Source organism: Acanthochromis polyacanthus, chromosome 3 (genome assembly GCF_021347895.1).
Source record: "Acanthochromis polyacanthus isolate Apoly-LR-REF ecotype Palm Island chromosome 3, KAUST_Apoly_ChrSc, whole genome shotgun sequence".
NCBI classification, from domain to species: domain Eukaryota; kingdom Metazoa; phylum Chordata; class Actinopteri; family Pomacentridae; genus Acanthochromis; species Acanthochromis polyacanthus.
In genome coordinates, this window is record NC_067115.1 from 38,806,120 (window position 1) to 38,824,607 (window position 18,488).

General features: G+C 41.5%; 1 protein-coding gene across 1 annotated transcript in view; it reads left to right on the plus strand.

Annotated features, from left to right (window-relative positions):
* Nucleotides 1–18,488, plus strand: part of LOC110970391 (unconventional myosin-XV-like) — a 191,809-nt gene that overhangs the window by 53,935 nt on the left and 119,386 nt on the right. Inside the window, exons 17-20 of the mRNA XM_051945996.1 lie at nucleotides 10,147–10,231; nucleotides 10,333–10,365; nucleotides 10,476–10,557; nucleotides 10,758–10,888. Coding sequence (XP_051801956.1) covers nucleotides 10,147–10,231; nucleotides 10,333–10,365; nucleotides 10,476–10,557; nucleotides 10,758–10,888 — 331 coding nt within the window. The remainder of the gene's footprint in view (nucleotides 1–10,146; nucleotides 10,232–10,332; nucleotides 10,366–10,475; nucleotides 10,558–10,757; nucleotides 10,889–18,488) is intronic.

An 18,488-nucleotide genomic window follows, 5' to 3' on the forward strand; every position in this document is an offset into this window, starting at 1 on the left:
CCAAACCAATTTCGATGTTTCGCCATGAAAATTTAACGATTCATATCTCAGCTGAACAAGATCCTATCTGCCCCAAACTTCACATGATGGACACCAGGTCCAGTCTAAACACATCCACACTCATAAATTCTGAAAAAGTCATAGCGCCACCTGTTGGTAATAGTAAGTTTAAGGCCTTATATTTTCAGGTACAATGGCCCCAAACGTGGTGATATCATGCTGGAAATTGGTCAGTCGAGTCTTCACCTCTTGACAATCACACACTGTCAAGGGTGTGACATTTCATGCAACGCTGTTGCTGTAGCAACCAAATATCGCCATGCAAAACAAAGTGCTATTTGACAGGTTAGAAATACTCCAATGCTCACTAAAATTACCACACACATCACCATCGACCCAAGGAACGACACCGTATGCATCTCGGCACTGCACATGCTATAGCGCCCCCTACAGTATTTTTAACAAACAGCCCCCCCAGCACATTTCACCTACATCCATGAAATTTGGGAGGCTTATAGAGCACATCAGGACGCACAAAAAAGCCTCTTGGAGCCATGTCCTAAACCCAACAGGAAGTCGGCCATCTTGGATTAATTGTGAGATTTTTGATGATTTTTCTCTTTTTTGAGAGTTAATACCTCCTAGGGGATAATTCCAGGAGACCTGAAATTTTGTCAGTTCACACAGCAGGACTTGGTGATGAAAAGTTATCAAAAGTTTAACCAGAAGCCAAATGGCGTGGCCATGGCGACCATCAGAGTTTTGATGCTTCGCCTAGAAACATCAACTGCTGTATCACTCTCCTCTGCATGCTCCAATCTGCCTCAAACTTTCCATGTGTGATCACAATCCAATCCTGATCACGTCTACAGGCCAACAGACACTCTCAGTCGCAGCGCCACCTGTTGGAGGGACAGTAAATGCTGTATAACTGGCCTCTACATGATCAAATCAGCCTGAAACTTTTCATGAGTGATCAGAGTCCAACCCTCATCACATCCACTGTGTGAAATACACTCTGAGTTACAGCGCCACCTGGTGGATAGACAGGAAATGCTCCATAACTGCTCTGAACATGCTACAGTCTGGCTGAAATTTTACATGTATGATTGGACTCTGGTCCAGATGCGATTCAGAGGCCGACATACACTCTCAGTCACAGCGCCACCTGGTGGACGTGCGTGGATTCACCGACCAGCGTGGATGCGAGGACCCGTCCATCGCTGCTTGCAGCTTTAATTAGGGTCCGAGCACCGAGGGTGCGAAGGACAGGCGGTGCCAGGGCACCGACTGTCCAAGGCACCAGCGGTGCCAAGGACCCTATTGAAACCCTAGGGTTTATTTATTTATTTATTTTTTCTCCCGTAAAGTAAATTGCCTTTTTGGCGGCCTTATCATACTCCAAAACGTGTGAAATTTGGCATGCACATCAGGACTGGCGAAAAATTTGATATTTTATGGGAGTTGCGCATGTGTGTGGCAAAATGGCTCTATAGCGCCACCTGCAAACTTGAAAAAGTAGTCATTAGGCCAACTGCCACAATGTTTCATGTACAGCTACAATATTTGGTGGGCATATGCACAACATCAGGACACACCAAAAAGTCAATTACAGCCACGCCCTAAACCCAACAGGAAGTCGGCCAATCTTCAATTTGCTGTAGATTTTTCAAACTTAATCGCTCCTCGGCAAATGAATTGCCTTTTTGGCGGCCTTATCATGAACCAAAACGCGTGAAATTTGGCGTGCACATCTGGACTGGCGAAAAATTTGATATTTTATGGGAGTTGCGCATATGTGTGAAAAATGGCTCTATAGCGCCACCTGCAAAATTGAAAAAGTGGTCATTAGGCCAACTTCCACAATGTTTTATTTACAGCTACAATATTTGGTGGGCATATGCACCACATCAGGACGCAATCAAAAAGTCAATCACAGCCACACCCTAAACCCAACAGGAAGTCGGCCATCTTGAATTTGCTGTACATTTGTCAAAATTTATAGCTCCTAGTGGATAAGTCTGAGAGAACTGAAATTTGGCCAGTACATGCACCAGACCTTTCTGATGAAAAGTTATCAAAAACTCAACCAGAAGCCAAAAGGTGTGGCCATGGCGGAGCCTCAAACAACTGATCCTTTGCCATGAAACAGGAAGTGGTGTCTAATTCTTCTCAACATGCTCCAATCTGCCTGAAACTTTACATGTATGATGACAGTCCTGTCCTGATGTCATCCACATAGGGATATTCATTGACAGTCATAGCGCCACCTTGTGGTTTCAGGAAATAGACATCTTTTACACTTTCATGCCCTATTGTTACCCGGTTGATCATATTCACTTCAAATGCAGTGACAACAGCCTAAACACATTGATGATGCATCCCAGTGAAAATGGTGACTTGTCATCAAAGGGCGTGTCTGTGGCGGCCAAACCAATTTCGATGTTTCGCCATGAAAATTTAACGATTCATATCTCAGCTGAACAACATCCTATCTGCCTCAGACTTCACATGCTGGACACCAGGTCCAGTCTGAACACATCCACACTCATAAATTTTGAAAAAGTCATAGCGCCACCTGTTGGTAATAGTAAGTTTAAGGCCTTATATTTTCAGGTACAATGGCCCCAAACTTGGTGATATCATGCTGGAAATTGGTCAGTCGAGTCTTCACCTCTTGACAATCACACACTGTGAAGGGTGTGACATTTCATGCAACGCTGTTGCCGTAGCAACCAAATATCGCCATGAAAAACAAAGCCCTTTCTGACAGGTTAGGAAGACTCCAATGCTCACAAAAATTACCACACACATCACCATTGACCCAAGGAACAACACTGTATGCATCTCGGCACTGCACATGCTATAGCGCCCCCTACAGTATTTTTAACAAACAGCCCCCCCAGCACGTTTCACCTACATCCATGAAATTTGGGAGGCTTATAGAGCACATCAGGACGCACAAAAAAGCCTCTTGGAGCCATGTCCTAAACCCAACAGGAAGTCGGCCATCTTGGATTAATTGTGAGATTTTTGATGATTTTTCTCATTTTTGAGAGTTAATACCTCCTTGGGGATAATTCCAGGAGACCTGAAATTTTGTCAGTCCACACAGCAGGACTTGGTTTGGAAAAGTTATCAAAAGTTTAACCAGAAGCCAAATGGCGTGGCCATGGCGACCATTAGAGTTTTGATGCTTCGCCATGAAACAACAACTGCTGTATAACTCTCCTCTGCATGCTCCAATCTGCCTCAAACTTTCCATGTGTGATCACAATCCAATCCTGATCACATCTACAGGCCAACAGACACTCTCAGTTGCAGCGCCACCTGTTGGAGGGACAATAAATGCTGTATAACCGGCCTCTACATGATCAAATCAGCCTGAAACTTTTCATGAGTGATCAGAGTCCAGCCCTCATCACATCCACTGTTTGAAATACACTCTGAGTTACAGCGCCACCTGGTGGTGGATGGGCAGGAAATGCTGTATAACTAGTCTGAACATGCTCCAATCTGGCTGAAATTTTACATGTGATTAAACTCTGGTCCAGATGTGATTCAGAGGCCAGCACACACTCTCAGTCACAGTGCCACCTGGTGGACGTGCATGGATTCGCCGACCAGCGTGGATGCGAGGACCCGTCCATCGCTGCTTGCAGCTTTAATTATTATTATTATTATTATTCTGCCAAAACAACTGCATTTTTCAGGGCCTGAACATGCTCGAAAAGTCATGAAAATTTGCACACACATCAGAACTGGCAAAAAATTTCATATTTTATAGGACATGTGGAGGTGTGGGCCAAAATGGCTCCATAGCGCCCCCGACAAAATTTTAAAAAGTGGTATTAGGCCAACTCAGAGGGAATTTGGCCTCGAGCTACAAAATTTGGGAGGCATATGCAGCACATCAGGAAACACAAAAAAGTAAATCACAGCCATGCTCTAAACCCAACAGGAAGTGCGCCATCATGTGTTAACTGTACAAAATCTATGATGAACTCCTCCTAGGGGGAAAGTCTGAGCGATCTGAAATTTGGCCAGTACATACAGCAGGCCTTTCTGAGAAAAAGTTATCAAAATCTTCCTCCATAGTTAAAGGGTGTGGTCGTGGTGGCCTGTCGAAATTTGATCTTTCGCCATGAAACAGGAAATGCTGTCTCACTCTCCTGAACATGCTCTGATCTGAATGAAACTTTACATGTATGATCACAGACCTGCCACGATGACATTCAAATAGCAAGATTCATTCACAGTCACAGCGCCACCTTGTGGTATCAAGAATTTGACATTTTTTACACTTTCATGTACTATTCTTAGCCTGTTGCTCAGATTCACCTCAGATGTGGTGACATGAGCCTGAACACATTGATGATGAATCCCAGAAAAAATGGTGACGTGTGATATAAAGGCGTGTCTGTGGCGGGACGGCAAAGTTTGATGTTTCGCCATGAAAATTGAAGTGTTCATATCTCAGCTGCAAAGGATCCGATCTGCCCCAAACTTCATGTGCTGGACACCAGGCCCACTCTGAGGACATTCACACTGAAAAATTTAGAAAAAGTCAGAGCGCCACCTATTGGTAACAAGCAGTTTAGAAATTACATTTGCGTGCATTGTTGCTCCAAACTTTGTCATATCCTTCTGGAAACTGGTCAGCTCAGTCTTCACCCCCTGACAATGCCAAAGTGTGAAGATTTTAGCATTTGATAAAATGCTGTTGCCGTGGCAACGTGTTGTTGTTGTGACAAACAAAGTACTTTTTGACAGGCTTAGAATGTTCAACAGCTCACCAACATTTACACACACATCACAGTCGGCCCAAGGAAGGACACTGTATGCTTCTCAGCACTGCATGTGCTAGAGCGCCCCCTGCAGTATTTTTAATAAGCAGCTCCCGCAGCAAATTTCACCTACATCCACCAAATTTGAAAGGCATATAGACCACACCAGGACACACAAAAAAGCCTCTTGGAGCCATCCCCTAAAACCCACAGGAAGTTCGCCATTTTGAATTAACTGGATGAATTTTCTCTATTTTTTTAATTTTTGAGAGCAAACTCCTCTTTGGGGTTAAGGTCTAGAGAGCTGAAATTTTGCAAGGATATACAACATGATGTTATGATCAAAAGTTATTAAAAAATTCTTGCAGAGTCAAAGAGTGTGGACATGGCGACCTCCAGAATTTTGATGGTTCGCCATGAAACATCAAGTGTTATCTGACTATCCTCTGCATGCTCCAATCTACCTCAGACCTCACATGATTAAACACAGTCCTGTCCTGATCACATTTATTGGCCAAAATACATTCACAGCATCTACCATAGCGCCCCCGACAGCATTTAAAAAATTGCCTCCACACAGACTTTCACCTATGACTATGAAATTTGGCATGCATATGTAGCACAGTGCAAGCAAAAAAGTCTCTTGGAGTCATTCTCTAAACCCAACAGGAAGTTGGCCATTTTGAATTAAATGTCAGATTTTTGGTGTTTTTGGTCATTTTCAACAATTCATTTGTCACTGGCAATAACTCCAAAACACCTGAATTTGGGAAAATATATAAGAAACGCCTTCAGGTTGCATATCTGCAAAAATTGTTCACAAAACTCAAAGGGCGTGGCCATGGCGGCCAACTGAACTTTAATGTTACGCCATGAAGCAGGACGTCTTGTGTAAATCCCCTGTACATGCTGCAATCTGCCTTAAACTTTACATGTTTGATCAGAGTCCAGTCCTGATGAGTTTCATAGACCACTATACAGTCACAGAGATAGCGCCACCTGGTGGATGGACAGAAAGTGTTGCAAAAATAGCCTGTACATGCTCCAATCTGTCTGAAATTTGACCTGAGTGCTCAGAATCCAGCCCTCGTTACATCCATGGGCCTAAATATACTCTGTCGCAGCATTGTCTGGTGGACATGCTTGGGGTCACGGACCAGCAAGGATGCGAGGACCCGTTCAACGCTGCTTGCAGCTTTAATTATTATTATTATTATTATTTTACAAGTCCACCACGTTTTGCTTAATTTGACCCCCTGAACATGCATAACTTTTTGAGAAATTTGGCACATACGTCGGGTCACGCGAAAAATTCGATATTCTGAAAAAAAATCTGCAAAAAGTCTATAGCGCCACCTCGGGACACGACAAACGGCAACAAACCACAAGGGCAACACAAAAGGCTACAGCTCTTCGCACAGGAATGTCGTAGAGACATGCAACCACCACTCACATGTTTGTCCGCTCGAGCTCTACGAAAACCTGTCAGACCGATTTGAGCTATCTTCAATCTCGGGGGCGCTATAACCCCAAATATGAAAACCCTTAAAACATTATCTCCTCCGAAACCGTACAATATTCCGGCTTCATATTTGAACAGATGATAGTGAATATCCAGCCAAACAAAAGTTATCAAAAGAAAAAGGCTAACTTGTCCAGTTTTCCTTTTATAAGCTGTCAAAGTTTGTCTTCACCTGAAACCATGTTTCGCTTCAATTTCAACCCCGAAACGTTCATGGATTTTGCTGAAATTTGGTACACAGGTGCAGTCTCCTGAAAATTTCAATATTCTGAAAAGAATCTGGATCTGGAAAAACTTTATAGCGCCACCTAGGGAAACAAATACTGCAAAAATCACAAATCCTCAGCTCGTCGCAGGGGAATGTCGTAGAGACATGCAACAACAACTCACGCGTTCGTCTGCTCGAGCTCTACGAAAACCTGTCGACGGATTTCAGAAAACCTAGGGGGTGCTATACGCCAAAATATGCAAAACCTTTAAACACTATCTCCTCCTAAACTGTACAACATTCCAGCCGAGGAATTCCTCTGGCTTTCATCTTCGGTCACGGACGGCACTTGCTTGCCGACCGTGCGGGGGCCAGGGCGAGGTCCCGCCCAATGCTGCTTGCAGCTTTAATTATTATTATTATTATTATTTTACAAGTCCACCACGTTTTGCTTAATTTGACCCCCTAAACGTGCATAACTTTTTGAGAAATTTGGCACGTACGTCGGGTCACGCGACAAATTCGATATTCTGAAGAAAAAATTCGGAAAAAGGCTATAGCGCCACCTCAGGACACGAAAAACTGCAACAAACCACAAGGGCAACACAAAAGGCTACAGCTCTTCGCACAGGAATGTCGTAGAGACATGCAACCACCACTTACATGTTTGTCCGCTCGAGCTCTACGAAAACCTGTCTGGCCGATTTGAGCTATCTTCAATCTAGGGGGCGCTATAACCCCAAATATGAAAACCCTTAAAACATTATCTCCTCCGAAACCGTACAATATTTCAGCTTCATATTTGGACAGATTATAGTGAATATCCATCCAAGAAAAAGTTATCAAAAGAAACACAGTAACTTGTCTAGTTTTTTTTTTTATAAGCTGTCAACGTTTGTCTTCAACTGAAACCATGTTTCGCTTCAATTTCGCCCCCTAAACGTGCATGTATTTTGCTGAAATTTGGTATGCAGGTCCGGTCTGCTGAAAATTTCAATATTCTGAAAACAAATTCTGGAAAAACTGTATACCGCCACCTAGAGACACGAAAATTGCAAAAATCACAAATAATCTCAACTCTTCGCACAGGAATGTCGTAGCGACATGCAACCACCACTCACGCGTTCGTCTGCTCGAACTCTACGAAAACCTGTCGACGGATTTGAGCTATCTTCAATCTGGGGGGTGCTATAACCTGAAATATGCAAACCTTTTAAACATTATCTCCTCCGAAACCATACAATATTCCGACAGAGGAACTCCTCTGGTTTTCATCTTTGGTCACGGACGGCACTTGCTTGCTGACCGCGTGGGGGGTGGGGTGAGGTCCCGCCCAATGCTGCTTGCAGCTTTAATTATTATTAAAATGGCTTTTAATACCGAGCAGCATGGTGACATTTTACTACTTTTATTTCTTTTGGATGCATATTTTAGTGCTGTTTTATTTCTGTTTATTTTATCGTTTTGTAGTATATTTTTTGGACTGGACAGTGGCATGGTGGTCAGCACTTTGGCCTTGCAGCTAGAAGTTCCGTGGTTTGTCTCCTGGCCTTCCCACGATCTTTCTGTGTGGAGTTTGCATGTTCTCCCTGTGTGGGTTTCCTCCGGGTACTCTGTTTTCCTCCCAAAGTCCAAAAATGTGCTGAAGTTAATTATTTGATTATTCTAAATTTGCCCATAGTTGTGAGTGCGAGTGTGATTGTTTGTCCTGTCTTAAGTTACTGTCTTGTTTACTCTCTTCTTTTTTCACTGTGAAGCACTTTGGTCACCCTTTGGGCTGTTGTAAAGAGCTATAGAAATAAATTGATGATTGATGAATGATTGATTGATAGTTAACAAACTTAGAACAAAAAGTAGAATTTCTTTGATTATCTATTTAACAAAAACATGAACAAAAACTGAAATCAACATTTACAACCTTGTGCCCATTAGTTTTGGGAAGAAATGCTGGTTCCACCTCAGGAATGTCAAATATCTGGCATATGGGTTAAAATCGGCCCATCAGACAGTTCAATGCCATCATGGAATGACTTTGCAAAGTGTAAATATTACAGAGAAGACATCAACTTCAGACTGTAAATTTGTTAGACCATATATTTAGAGTAATTTCTGGATAGCAACAAGTTGTTTTAAACATAAAGTAAAATACTATGTTGTTCAGTTTCAGATACTTGAGACTATGTTTTTTGTGCCTTTTTTCGATAAATTGGGATCTGTGAGTTCCTCACAAACTGAGGTATAATATTGTTGAAATTGAACTTGTTTTTCTGAAGAAATTTCAGGTTGTTCACAATGTGTTGTAGAAAGATAGCTCCTTAAATGTAAATGATTTCAGAATTTACTTTTTTTTTCACTAAAACAAAGGGAAACATTTGGAGTTGTGGTTATTTGTGGGTTATTGTGCTCTGATTTACTGGTCTTGTATGTGGCACCTGAACTAAAAAACGAGTTAGCACCCCTGCTCTACATACTATACATAATTTACGTCTAGCCTTTTTGATTCCTAACAGCCTGCAGTTCAGCCAAAATGTCCCTGAATGTTTGTCAGTTGGGCATCAACAGTGAAGAATTGTTTTCTTCTTGCAGAATCTGTTTAGTGCAAACTCTTAATTTTTGGTAAATTTGTAAATGTTTATATGTAAATTTGTAAATGTTTATATGTAGAATAAAATTATTTTGATTGTATATATGTGTATGGTTTTTAGCTTAGATTTGGTTCATTTTCTAGACAAATCTGAAAGTCAGACATTTTAGTGATTTAAAAACATAACAATAATAAACCTACCAGTTGATTTTGGGGTTCAGAGGGTTAAATTATTCAACCAAAAATGTGATGCTTATTTATAGCATACTGACTGTATAGAGTGGTAAACAGCTCTGCTAAATGTTCTTTTCCTCTTTAGTGAGTTACACACACTTATGAACTGGAAATTTACTTTAAAAAAAAGAAAGATATGATTTTGTTCTTCTGATCCAAAAACCACCCTACAGTGCTCAGACAGGAAACCAGCATCGGTTTCATCCTGGACTCTTCTGAGCCTTAGCTTTCTTTAATGGGCAACACATCGCCCTACTTGAGTCTGGAGTTTCAGTCCTGAGCACAATTTAGGCTTTAGTGTTTGGTTTCACAGAGCCAAACGGGTCAAACCTTATCGCAGTGAGCCTGTTTCTTTTTTCTTGATGTCAAAAGAGAAGGCCAGAGGGTTGAGGCCATGTGCATCCATCAGAGGTGATACATTTCTTATTCACTGCCAGTTCAACCAGGCCTGTAGATGTGATTTGCATTTTATGCAAGTGTGTAAAAGCTCACTAAAAGGAAGACATTAAATTCAAGGTTAAGAATGTGTAATGACATTTCAGAGATTGCTGGTCACACTCCAACAAATCTGGGTAAATGACCCATTATGAAAAAACATGCTCCAAAACTATAAGTAGGACTTTAATTGTGATTAACACGAATCTTCTATTTGAGTTACAGTGTTCTTAGTTAAAGGGAAGAGAGAGAAGCTTGGAAACATTATTCATGGGGAATTTATATGCCACTGAATGTATATGCACACAAGGTCTTAGTTTTCCACTGCTCTCTGTATCTTTATGAATGATCCATCCTTCGTGCTCTTTGCACACAGAAAAAGGTTTGCTCTGAAAAGGAAGTACCTCATCAGGCTACGCTCCACCGTGCTGCTCATTGTCAACTGCCAGCGTTACATGAGGGTATGCACACAGAGTTTGAGTCGATAGAGAAACTGTCAGAGACATTTACAGTGCGAAAATAAACAAATGTGTAACATGTGATGCTGTTGTCTTTCTGTCAGACAGTGGTAGAGACTGCAAGGAAGGCAGAGGAGGTGAGTGAAGGAGGGAAGTAGGATGGAAGTTGGTTGGGTTATGAGTCGAATGAAGATGTATTGTTAACGTGTGTGGTAAGTGTTTGTGTGTCTGTTTGCAACATGTGCAGGATCGCATCAATCGAGAAGTAGTGAACGTGACAACACTGCCCATCCCCGCTGAGCTGGCTGGACTGCTGCAGGCGGCTGCAGGTGCACGCACACTCACACATTAATACATAGTTTACAGCACACACTGAGCCAGTCTATGCTATAAATATACTTCCATCAAAAGATGTGTTCCATCCTGTTTGCAGGTGGGCTCCACAATATTTACCGTCGCATTTCTATGTTGACACGTAGCCTGCTGTGTGTGTGTGTGTCTGTCTGTGTGTATTTCTTATTTCTTGCAGGTGGTGAGGAGCTGCATTGGGACTGCTTGGCGGTGGTTCAGGCTCCAAAGGTCCAGGTTGACCCTCAGCTGACTCTGCCCTTGGATATCAACAACTACCTCATAACACACTACATCCGGGCCATATTTAGGGTACAAACACACACAGAGGACATCACATTAATTTTATTTTATTTTCTGGACACTTACCCCGAAGTTAAGTAACTTCAGATTTAAGGACTTATATTGTGATCTGTTTTCGTATGGAACTGGCTGAAGCATTAAAATATTTTGTACACTTTGAAATATTCTATCCACTTCGCAAAATTGTCTTAAAGAGCTGATCTCAAATGAATTCAAAGCCACTTCACATGACTCAGAGGTATACCTATATTGGCTGACTCATATTGGCCATCTATGATTATTGACACTGAAGACTTGTACCATATACTTTTACAATTTTAGGATTCATTTTTCTGTAAACCTCAAATCAGTTGTTATTTGTATACATGCCTGTAACCTGTTAAATCGAGCTGTGTGTCTTAGCCAGGGGTTCAGATAAGATAAGCTAAGACAAGACAAGACAAGACAAGACAAGCGACAAGGATAGTTTGCATAATATGACTGAGAGAACAGACTTTAGTCCCCATAATATAACTGAGAGAACAGACTTTAGTCCCCATAATGTGACTGAGAGAATAGACTTTAGTCCCCATAATTCCGAAACCTGCGCCTGTGAAAGTGGCTGCAAAGTTTGGTGTCTCTTAACTGTTTTCAGTTTTTGCTGTATTTTTGCTATTTTTAAAAAAATATTTTGTCGTGTTTTATTGAGTGCTGATAGAGGTTTCTGCTGGGAGAAGAATTTATTCAAGAGAGGAGCTTTTCTCATTGAGACAGAACAAATCTGGACATCAACATCCAATGTCAGTGGACATCTTGAGGCGTTTTCGTGGTTGCCGTGCTGGTGCAAAGGTGAAGGCTAGGAAATGGAGATACAAGCCTTTTCTTCCATCAATCATCATGGGAAACGTCAACTCTTTGCCAAACAAAAGTGACGAGCTGGAGACATTGGTGAAAACGGACAAAACATACCGTGAATGCAGTCTCCTGTGTTTTACTGAGACCTGGTTGAATCAAAACAACTAAGACTCAACTGTGGATCTATCTGGCTTCACCCTCATAAGGTCAAACAGAGATGCTAAAGCTAGTGGCAAGAAGAAAGGAGGCGGTCTGCCTTTATTTGTTAACCAGAGATGGTGTAACTCCTCACACATAACGGTTAAGGAGAAGTTGTGTTGTCCAGATATTGAACTGTTGGCAGTTGGACTTCGGCCATATGATGTTCCAAGGGAGTTCAGTCACATCATAACAATACTTGTATACATTCCACCCAAAGCAACTGACTTGGTTCCATGTGATGTGTTGCATGATACTGTTGCTAGGATACAGACTCAACATCCTGAGGCACTTGTAATAATATCAGGAGATTTCAATCATGTCAGCCTCTCCTCTCACCAGTTTGTTAACTGCCGTACCAGAGAGAATAAAACCCTAGACCTGCTGTATGCCAATGTCAAAGAAGCTTACAGAGCTACTGCCTTACCACCACTGGGCAGGTCAGATCATAACCTGGTTTATCTGCAGACCTGTTACAAACCTTGTGTGCTGAGACAGTCTGCAACTAAAGTCAAAATCAGAAAATGGACTCCTCAAGCTAGTGAACCTCTAAGGGACAGCTTTGAATCAACAGACTGGAATGTGCTTCTGGAAACAGATGAGGACAGTATGAACATTGATAGACAGGTTGATTGTTTTACTGAATACATCAGCTTCTGTAGAGACACAGTCATACCTGCAAAGAATGTTCGCTGTTTCCCCAATAACAAACCATGGATCACAAGCGACATAAAGGCAATCCCCAACCAGAAAAAACAAGCTTTTAGAGATGGTGACAAAGAACAGCTCAAAGAAGTACAACATGAGTTGAAGAGGAGACTGAAAGTAGCAAAGATGGAATACAAAAAGAAGACAGAGGAATTTTCAACACAGTAACATCCGTGATGTGTGGAGAGGAATCAATACCATCTCTTTACACAACAATAAAAAGAGGAGGGAGCCAATAGTGGGTGATGTAGAAAGAGCTGATGAACTCAACTTGTTCTTCAACAGATTTGACACTGTGGACACACCTACTTCCACTGCTACTCCTCCTTCTTCTCCTCAACATATGGAAATCCCCACTATAGCTCCTCCTTCTTCTCCTCCGTCTCCTACATGTCTCCACAGCTGCAGCCACTTCCGTCCCAGCACCTGTATCCATCTCTGTCACAGAGACAGGGGTGATGTTGGAGCATCAGAGACTTTGCTCTGGGAAGGCAGCTGGCCCAGATGGTGTATGTCCAAGACTGCTTAAAGACTGTGCTGCACAACTGTGTCAACCTCTCCACAGGATCTTCAACCTGAGTCTACAGCTGGGGCGGGTGCCTGCTCTATGGAAAACATCCTGTATTGTACCGGTACCAAAAATCAAATGTCCGGCTGAACTAAATGACTACAGACCGATTGCTCTGACCTCACACATCATGAAAACTCTGGAGCGGCTGGTTTTACGTCTACTGAGGCTTGAGGTCAAAGACAAACTAGATTCTCTACAGTTTGCTTACAAAGAACACATTGGAGTGGATGATGCCATCCTCTTCATGCTTCATCGTGCCCTGTCACATCTGGAGGAACCTGGAGTTCATGTGAGAATCTTGCTGTTTGATTTTTCAAATGCATTCAACTCCATCCAACCCACCTTCCTCAAAGACAAGCTCACAGAGATGGGAGTGGATCCTTCTTGTGTTTCATGGATCACAGATTACCTGATAGGAAGGCCGCAGTTTGTCAGGCTGGGAAACTGTGTTTCTGGGACATTAATGAGTAGTACTGGGGCTCCACAAGGAACAATTCTGGCTCCATTATTGTTCACTCTGTATACATCTGACTTCAAATACAGCACTGAGTCCTGCCACATTCAGAAATACTCTGATGACACTGCTATCGTGGCATGTATCAGAAATGGACATGAAGCTGAATACAGAGATCTGATAAGTGCCTTCAGTGACTGGAGTCTCAAAAAGTACCTGCTACACAACGCCTCAAAGACAAAGGAAATGATCATAGATTTCCGCAGATCCAAACCCCCTCTTCAGCCAGTGAACACTTGTGGCGTGGACATCAAGATGGTGACATCATATAAATATTTAGGTGTCCACCTTGATAATAAGTTGGACTGGTCTACAAACATAGACATCGTCTACACAAAGGGCCAGAGCCAACTTTATTGCCTCAGAAGACTGTGATCTTTAGACATCTGCAGTAAGATGCTGCAGATGTTTTATCAGTCTGTGGTAGCAAGTGTCCTGTTTTATGCTGCAGTCTGCTGGGGAGGCAGCATAAAACAGAAGGATGCAAGGCGTCTGAACAAACTGATTAAAAAAGCTGGCTCTGTGGTTGGAATCACATTGAACACATTGGAGGATGAGGTGGAGAGATGGGCACTGAGCAAGATGGAGGTCATTCTTACAAACATGGATCATCCACTTCACATCTGCCTCAATGAACAATGAAACATCAATGGACGGCTCCTATCCCTGCGCTGCAAGACAGAAGGATTTAGGAAATCTTTCTTGCCATCAGCAGTCAGGCTATTCAATTCAAAATTAAACTGATAAGAACCCTGACAACTGAATTTCCCTTCGGGGATGAATAAAGTGATTCTATTCTATTCTATTCTATTCTATAATGTGACTGAGAGAACAGACTTTAATCCCCATAATGTGACTGAGAAAACAGACTTTAGTCCCCATAATGTGTCATGATTCCTCCCTCTCCTGCTCGGCAATCAGACTAATTACCAGCGGCTGTGACTGAGCGCGGCTGCGCTCAATCAATGATCAGCGCAGTATTAAGCCTGGATCGGCCGACAGCTCGATGCTGCATCATTGACCCATCCTCCCCGCTACACAACGCACCATGCTACTCGCTGTTCACCGTCTTCTGCACGTCACTCCCTGGACTCTGTTTTATCCCTGGATAACCTCCGCTACGTCCCCGCTCCTTGGACTCCGTCACCCCCTCGGATGATCTTACCTGTTTCTCAGCCATCGCCACACTCCCCGACCGGCTCTGTCAGCTCTGTCCTTTCCGCCTTCCATAACTCTGGACAATCCATAAGCCACCTTCCCGTTTGATTTAGTTTAGTGTTGTTTTTGTTTTACCTCGGCCTTCGGGTCCGCCCTTTGTTAGTTCAGTTTAGTTCTCCTCTGCCTTTTCCCCTCTTGCTTTAATTGTTAAGAGTTCTCTGTTTTCAATTAAATAATTTAATTATAAATCCACCCTCCTGTCTGTGCCTGCTGCTTGGGTTCAACTCTGCCTGTTCCGTGACAGACCGTGACATAATGTGACTGAGAGAACAGACTTTAGTCCCCATAATGTGACTGAGAAAACAGACTTTAGTCCCTATAATGTGACTGATAGAACAGACTTTAATCCACATAATGTGACTGAGAAAACAGACATTAGTCCCCTTAATGCAGTATTTCTCAAATAGTGGGGCGCGCACCCTGGAGGTCCGTCTTCATGGAATTAATTAGCTGAACTATTGTTTTAATGTTGGCTCGGTTCTCACGGCGCACAAATTGCGCTGGCCGTTGTGAAAGTCCGTAGTTATCAAGTAAGCAAGCACAGACTTGCACGAGAATTCCCGAGAACGGGAGAACGCATCGTTAATGTGCAATTGGAACAACAGCGTACTTAATTTCATCACCACCTCGGCTCATCTATTCTGATTATTTTTACCAGGGGTGTAAAAGATATGGTACAGTTGGTACAGCACTTTGCAAAGTGTAAAAATTCCAAAGACATTAACTGCAAATTGTAAATTTGTAAAACTGTAAATTTTAAATAATTTCTAGACCATGACATGTTGTTTTGATCATACAGTGAAATAATAGATTGTTGAGCTCCAGATACCTGTGACTACACTGTGATCTGTAAGTTGTAATACATCAATAATAAACTGAGGCATCATGTTGCTGAAATTGAATGTATTTTTCTAAAGAAATTTCACATTGTTCATGATGTTTCTAAAAAATAGAATACATTAAACGTGATCATTTTCAGATTGCACTTATTTAAAACTAAAACAAAGGGAGTTGTGGTTATTTGTAGATTATGATACCATGATTATACTGGTGTACTTGTGTGGCTTTATGTGGCCCCTGGACTAAAATGAGTTTTACATCCCTGATCTTTACAGTGAAGAAAAACAAAATGGAATCAGTTAAAATAACACAGCCCTTCATATTCACATTTTGATAATACATTATTACACATTATTATACTATACATACATACATATATATATATGTGTGTGTGTGTGTATATATATATATATATATAGATATATATAGATAGATAGATAGATAGATAGATAGATAGATAGATAGATAGATATAGATATATATATATATGTCAGGGTAGAGACTGCGATTTGGTAGAATTGGAGTTTCTACCAGTAGAGATTGCGATTGGAGTCTCGACCAGTAGAGATTGCGATCGCAATCTCTACCAGTAGAAACTCCAGTCCTACCAGAAAAGATTTGTCAGGGCTAAGGTTAGACTTTTAAGGTTAGGGTCAGGGGTGACGGCAGGGGTCAGATTTAAAGTTACATCTCTATTGGTAGGATTGGAGTTTCTACTGGTAGAGATTACAATCGCAATCTCTACTGGTAGAAACTCCAATTCTACCAAATCGCAGTCTCTACCCTGACACATATATATATATATATATATATATATATATATATATGTAGAGATTGCGATTGGAGTCTCTACCAGTAGAGATTGCGATTGTAATCTCTACCAGTAGAAACTCCAATCCTACCAGTAGAGATTTGTCAGGGCTAAGGTTAGACTTTTAAGGTTAGGGGCAGGGGTCAGGGCAGGGGTTAGATTTAAAGGTCAGGGTCAGTTAAGGTTAGGGTCAGGGGTCAGGGCAGGGGTCAGATTTAAAGTTCCATCTCTACTGGTAGGATTGGAGTTTCTACTGGTAGAGATTACAATCGCGAACTCTACTGGTAGAGACTCCAATCGCAATCTCTACTGGTAGAGACTCCAATCGCAATCTCTACTGGTAGGATTGGAGTTTCTACTGGTAGAGATTACAATCGCAATCTCTACTGGTAGAAACTCCAATTCTACCAAATTGCAGTCTCTACCCTGACATATATATATATATATATATATATATATATATATACATATATATATATATATATATATATATATATATATATATATATATACATATATACATATATATATATATATATATATATATATATATATATGTAGAGATTGCGATTGGAGTCTCTACCAGTAGAGATTGCGATTGTAATCTCTACCAGCAGAAACTCCAATCCTACCAGTAGAGATTTGTCAGGGCTAAGGTTAGACTTTTAAGGTTAGGGGCAGGGGTCAGGGCAGGGGTTAGATTAAAAGGTCAGGGTCAGTTAAGGTTAGGGTCAGGGGTCAGGGCAGGGGTCAGATTTAAAGTTCCATCTCTACTGGTAGGATTGGAGTTTCTACTGGTAGACATTACAATCGCGAACTCTACTGGTAGAGACTCCAATCGCAATCTCTACTGGTAGAGACTCCAATCGCAATCTCTACTGGTAGAGACTCCAATCGCAATCTCTACTGGTAGGATTGGAGTTTCTACTGGTAGAGATTACAATCGCAATCTCTACTGGTAGAGACTCCAATCGCAATCTCTACTGGTAGAAACTCCAATTCTACCAAATCGCAGTCTCTACCCTGACATATATATATATACCGGGCTTTGCAAAAGTTCTGTTAGACTTGTTGAGACATTCACGAAAATGAACACAAAGATTTTTGGTGCAATAAGATAAAACTTTTGGGTGGCCACATTTCTGATTATCATTATCATTATCATTAACACATATATTAAAATATTTGGAAAATAAAAAAATATCTTATTGCACCAAAAAATCTTTGTGTTCATTTTGCTTGCATTTTGCAAGTGTGACAGAACTTTTGCAAAGCCTGGTATGTATATATATATATATATATATATATATATATATATATATATATATATACAGTGCCTTGCGAAAGTATTCGGCCCCCTTGAACTTTTCAACCTTTCACCACATTTCAGGCTTCAAACATAAAGATATAAAATTTTAATTTTTTGTCAAGAATCAACAACAGTTGGGACACAATCGTGAAGTGGAATGAAATTTATTGGATATTTTATATTTTTTAACAAATAAAAAACTGAAAAGTGGGGTGTGCAATATTATTCGGCCCCTTTACTTTCAGTGCAGCAAACTCACTCCAGAAGTTCAGTGAGGATCTCTGAATGATCCAATGTTGTCCTAAATGACTGATGATGATAAATAGAATCCACCTGTGTGTAATCAAGTCTCCGTATAAATGCACCTGCTCTGTGATAGTCTCAGGGTTCTGTTTAAAGTGCAGAGGCAGGTCCCAGACACTGTTGTGGAGAAGTTTAAAGCCGGATTTGGATACAAAAAGATTTCCCAAGCTTTAAACATCTCAAGGAGCACTGTGCAAGCAATCATATTGAAATGGAAGGAGTATCAGACCACTGCAAATCTACCAAGACCCGGCCGTCCCTCTAAACTTTCACCTCCAACAAGGAGAAGACTGATCAGAGATG